At 50.3% G+C, this 4,666-nt stretch overlaps 1 protein-coding gene across 1 annotated transcript in view; it reads left to right on the top strand.

Annotated features, from left to right (window-relative positions):
* The window catches only part of DDX54 (DEAD-box helicase 54), a 30,898-nt gene that overhangs the window by 11,348 nt on the left and 14,884 nt on the right, over positions 1-4,666 (top strand). The window contains exon 11 of the mRNA XM_017543190.2: positions 1,939-2,149. Coding sequence (XP_017398679.1) covers positions 1,939-2,149 — 211 coding nt within the window. The remainder of the gene's footprint in view (positions 1-1,938; positions 2,150-4,666) is intronic.

The raw sequence follows: 4,666 nt of genomic DNA, 5'->3' as shown, positions 1-4,666 counted from the left end.
CTCCTAGATGCAAGCAATCCTCCCAGCTCAGCCCCCCAAGTTCTTAGGGCTACAGCACACACCACCACACTTGGCTAATTTTCATTTTTTGTAGAGATGGAGTTTCATCATGATGGTCAGGCTGGTCTCGAACTCCTGACCTCGTGATCCACCCGCCTCGGCCTCCCAAAGTGCTGGGATTACAGGCTTGAGCCACCGCACCCGGCCACGAAAAAATTTTATTTTATTTATCTTTTTTTTTTTTTTAAAAGATGGGGTTTCATCATGATGGTCAGGCTGGTCTTGAACTCCTGACCTCAGGTAATCCACCCACCTCGACCTCCCAAAGTACTAGGATTACAGGCGTGAGCCACCGTGCCCGGCCGAGATTTATCTTTTCTGGAAACAGTGTCTCACTCTGTCGCCCAGGCTGGAGTGCAGTGGTGTGATCTCAACTCACTGCAACCTCCACCTTCCAGGTTCAAGTGATTCTCATGATTCAGCCTCCCAAATAGCTGAGACTTCAGGCAACACCACACCTGGCTAATTTTTGCATTTCTCGTGGAGATGGGGTTTCACTGTGTTGACCAGGTGGGTCTTGAACTCCTGACCTCAAGCGATCTGCCCGCCTTTGCCTCCCAAAGGCCAAGGGGATTACAGACATGAGCTATAGCACCTGGCTTAAACTTTTTATTATAAGAAAATTCCCGACACATACTAAGATCAGAAAATAATATGCTGAACTCCCCGGTATTCGTTATCTAGGTACAGCTGTTAGCAGCTCATAGCTGGTCTTGACTTTCCTCCGTTATTTCCCCTTACATCTGGGTATTTCGAAGCCTGTCCCTGCCATCCTGTCATTTTCCTGTAGATTTCCAGCGTTCACCGTGTTTGACTTCTTGAGGTTGAGGCATGACCTGCATGTAGCAAGCTGTGTGAAGGGCTGTTAGTTTGTGTGAGTGGCTCAAAGAGCTTTTCCATGTGTGTTATGCCTGTGTGACCTCGCCAGGGTCAAAGCCTGGGGAGTCAGTGTGCCCCCAAAGGCAGCGGGGCCCCTTTCCGTTGGTGCCTGCCTCCCTGCCAGCTACAGCTGGGTCTGTTATCTGAGGACATGGTTCACTGGGTTTCACTTACTCTACATGCATTTCACAGCTCTTCCTTGTGCAGCTGCCGGGGTCACCAGTGAATAAGACCAAAATAGTAATTTTTAGTGGTTTTTTTTTTTTTTTTTGAGACAGTCTTGCTCCGTTGGCCAGGCTGGAGTGCAGTGTCGTGATCATGGCTTACTGCAGCCTCTGCCTCCTATACCTCGGACTACAGGCACGAGCCATACTGACCAGGCCCGGCGGCTCATTTATTTGTATTTATTTTTATTTTTTTGTAGAGATGGTGTTTGCTCTGTTGCCCAGGCTAGTCTTGAGCTCCTGGGCTCAAGCAATTTTCCAGCCTTGGTCTCCTGAAATGCTAGGATTACAGGTGCGAGCCACCGCGCCTAGTGTAAATGGTTACCTGTAAAGAACAGCTGGCACCCTCGTGAGCGTCCCGTGTTGAGACTGTCTCAGCACTGTGTATATGAGCTCATGTAATCCTCATAATAAGCCTACAAAGAAGGGGCAGTTATTCCTACAGCTGAGGAAAACGAGGTACAGAAAGGTTTGGTGATTTGCCCAAGGTCACACAGCTTGGTTGTAGCCAAATCAGGATGAGGTTTGTGCACTGGGGTGCATTTGCAGCCTAAGAGGGCTGTCTGCACACATCATCTCTGATCCTCAGATGACCCTTTAGAGAGGTGGGAGGTGTTGGAAGCTCCTTTCCTCCCCAAACTGGTGTCACCCAGCAAGCTGGCATTCAAACCAAGGGTGCTAGACTCCGGAACTCCGTCCGCCGCTGTGGCCTGGCTTCCATTCCTCTCTCCTTCAAGTCTCCTTCTTGCTTTGCTGCCATCTTTGCTCTGAGCAGCTGCTGACGACCCAGCGGGTGAGCTGCGCCCACATCTACAGTGCCCTAGACCCGACGGCCCGCAAGATCAACCTCGCCAAATTCACACTTGGCAAGTGCTCCGCCCTCATCGTGACTGACCTGGCCGCCCGTGGCCTGGACATCCCACTGCTGGACAATGTCATCAACTACAGCTTCCCCGCCAAGAGCAAGCTCTTCCTGCACCGCGTGGGTAAGCAGCCGGGGGCTGACTCTGTGGCAGGCAGGGGTGCCGGTTCCCAGCAGATGCAAAACCCCTGCCACTGCGTGTGGGGTGGCTGTGAGCTTTTTTTGTTGTTGTTTTGAGATAGACTCTTACTCTGTTGCCCAGGCTGGAGTGCAGTGGCGCAGTCTCGGCTCACTGCAACCTCTGCCTCCCAGGTTCAATCGATTCTCCTGCCTCAGCCTCCTGAGCTAGGATTACAGGCGCCTGCCACCGTGCCCAACTAATTTTTTAATTTTTAGTAGAGATGGGGTTTTACCATATTGGCCAGGCTGGCCTCGATCTCCTGACCTCATGATCCACCCGCCTCTGCCTCCCATAGTGCTGGGATTACAGGCGTGTGCCACCATGCTGGGCCACTGTGAGCTTTTTTTAGAGCCAGAGTTTTGCTGTATTGCTCAAGCTGGTCTCAAACTCCCAGTTGCATGCTGCACTCCAGCCTGGGTGACGGAGTGAGACCTTCTCTCAAAAAAAACAAGAAAATTCAATTATTCAGCTTCTGGGTTTTGTTGACTTTACAGTGGCACGCAGGCAACCATTCTATTTTTTTCTTCTAGTACAGTATTCAATAAGTTGCATGAGATATTCAACACTTTATTTCAAAATCGGCAGCGTGTGGGTTGACTTTGCCCGAGGGTAGGGTAGGCTAATGGAAGGATTTGGAGCGTGCTCAAGGCAGACTGGCTGAGCTGTGATGTTCCCTGGGTTAGGGGCATTGAGTGCACTTTCTAAGCTGTGGCAAATAGACATAGTGTGTGGTTCACCATTGTGCCATTTCCCAGTGCGCAGTGCAGTGGCACTGAGTCCACTCACGTTGTGTACAACCGTCACATCTGTCCCCGAACTTTTGTGTGTGTGTGATAGAGTCTCGCTCTGTCTCTGAGGCGGGAGCACAGTGGCGTGATCTCGGCTCACTACAGCCTTTGCCTCCTGGGTTCCAGCTATTCTCTTGCTTCAGCCTCCCGAGTAGTTGGGATTACAGGTGCTTGCCACCACGCCCAGCAAATTTTTTTTTGTTTTTAGTAGACACGGTGTTTTGCCATGTTGGCCAGTCTGGTCTTGAACTCCTAACCTCAAGTGATCCACCCGTCTCAGACTCCTAAAGTGCTGGGGTTACAGGCATGAGCCACTGCGCCCAGCCCCAGAACTTTTTCATCTTGCTAAACTCAAGCCGTACTCATCAGACAAAATCTCCTTATGTCCCTCCGCAGCCCCTGGAAACTGTCATTTTTTCTTTGCCTTCTTTTAATTCATGAGTGTCACGTGGCAGGCGCACTTCCCCCTTGTTGCTGTCTGCTGTTCTCTAGTTTTCGTTGCTGTGTGGAGGGCTGGTTCTGCATGTCCCTAGAGAGGTCCCCAGGGCCCCCCAAAGGGAGCTGCTTGTGCATCACAAGACCAACAGCGCCGGTCGTACAATCTCAAATGAAATCATTAAATGTTGTAACACCTTGTTTTCCCAAGATACAGAGAGAAACCAAAATGTAATGATATGTAGGGACTTCTTTACTTTATGCAAAATTACAATCATATTGGGTGCTCTTTTTTATAACTTGCTTTTTGTTTTGTCTTCACATCACCATACATCATGAATGTTTTTCGTTGACTGTAAAATGTCATTCTGTGATGGATTGGCACTTCTTTTCTGTAAGGGGCTAGACATGAAATGTTAGGCTTTGTGGACCATACTGTCTCTGTCATAACTGTTCCTCTCTGCTGGTGTCGTGTGAATGCTGCCTGTTCATTTGCATAGATAACATATAAACAAATGAGTGTGGCTGTGTTCCAATCAATCTTCATTTACACAGACAAGCAGGGGGCCAGGATCTCACTCTGTTGCTTGGGCTCTAGTGCAGCGGCATGATCATAGTTCATTGTAAGCTTGAACTCCTAGATGCAAGCAATCCTCCCAGCTCAGCCCCCCAAGTTCTTAGGGCTACAGCACACACCACCACACTTGGCTAATTTTCATTTTTTGTAGACAGGCTGGTCGCGAACTGCTGGCCTCAAGCGATCCTCCCGCCTCGGCCCCTCAAACGCTGTGGTTCCAGGCGTGAGTCACAGGCCTGGCCCTGTAGGCTGTAGTGTGTTCGCCCACTCTTTTCCTAAGCTGCTGCTTTCCCACCACCACGTGGCCATCAGCTAATTCACTTAACCAGCCCTCGATCCTGGAGCCTTTAGTGTCCAACTTGGGGCTGTCCTAGTCCGGGCTGCACTAAACCTCCTTGTGTGTGAATCTTTGTGTCTTTGGGGGAGTTCTCACAGCGGGGACACTGAAGAGTTTGGACCGTGCTCACGAGCAGGGCCTTGCTGTATTTTTGCTCCTCTCCCAGAGCACCATGTCAGCATGGACGGACTCTCTCAGATCGACCCAGGGACCGGGATTGAACTTCCCTGTGTGTAGGTGGGGACAGCAGCTCTGTGAGGTTCGGGGCCTGGCCGGGCTCGGGCTCACTCGCTCAGCGAGTTTTTTTTTTTTTTTTTTTTTTT

The sequence above is a fragment of the Cebus imitator genome, unplaced genomic scaffold (genome assembly GCF_001604975.1).
Source record: "Cebus imitator isolate Cc_AM_T3 unplaced genomic scaffold, Cebus_imitator-1.0 Scaffold8, whole genome shotgun sequence".
NCBI lineage: Eukaryota > Metazoa > Chordata > Mammalia > Primates > Cebidae > Cebus > Cebus imitator.
This window is presented reverse-complemented; position numbering and strand designations above follow the sequence as displayed.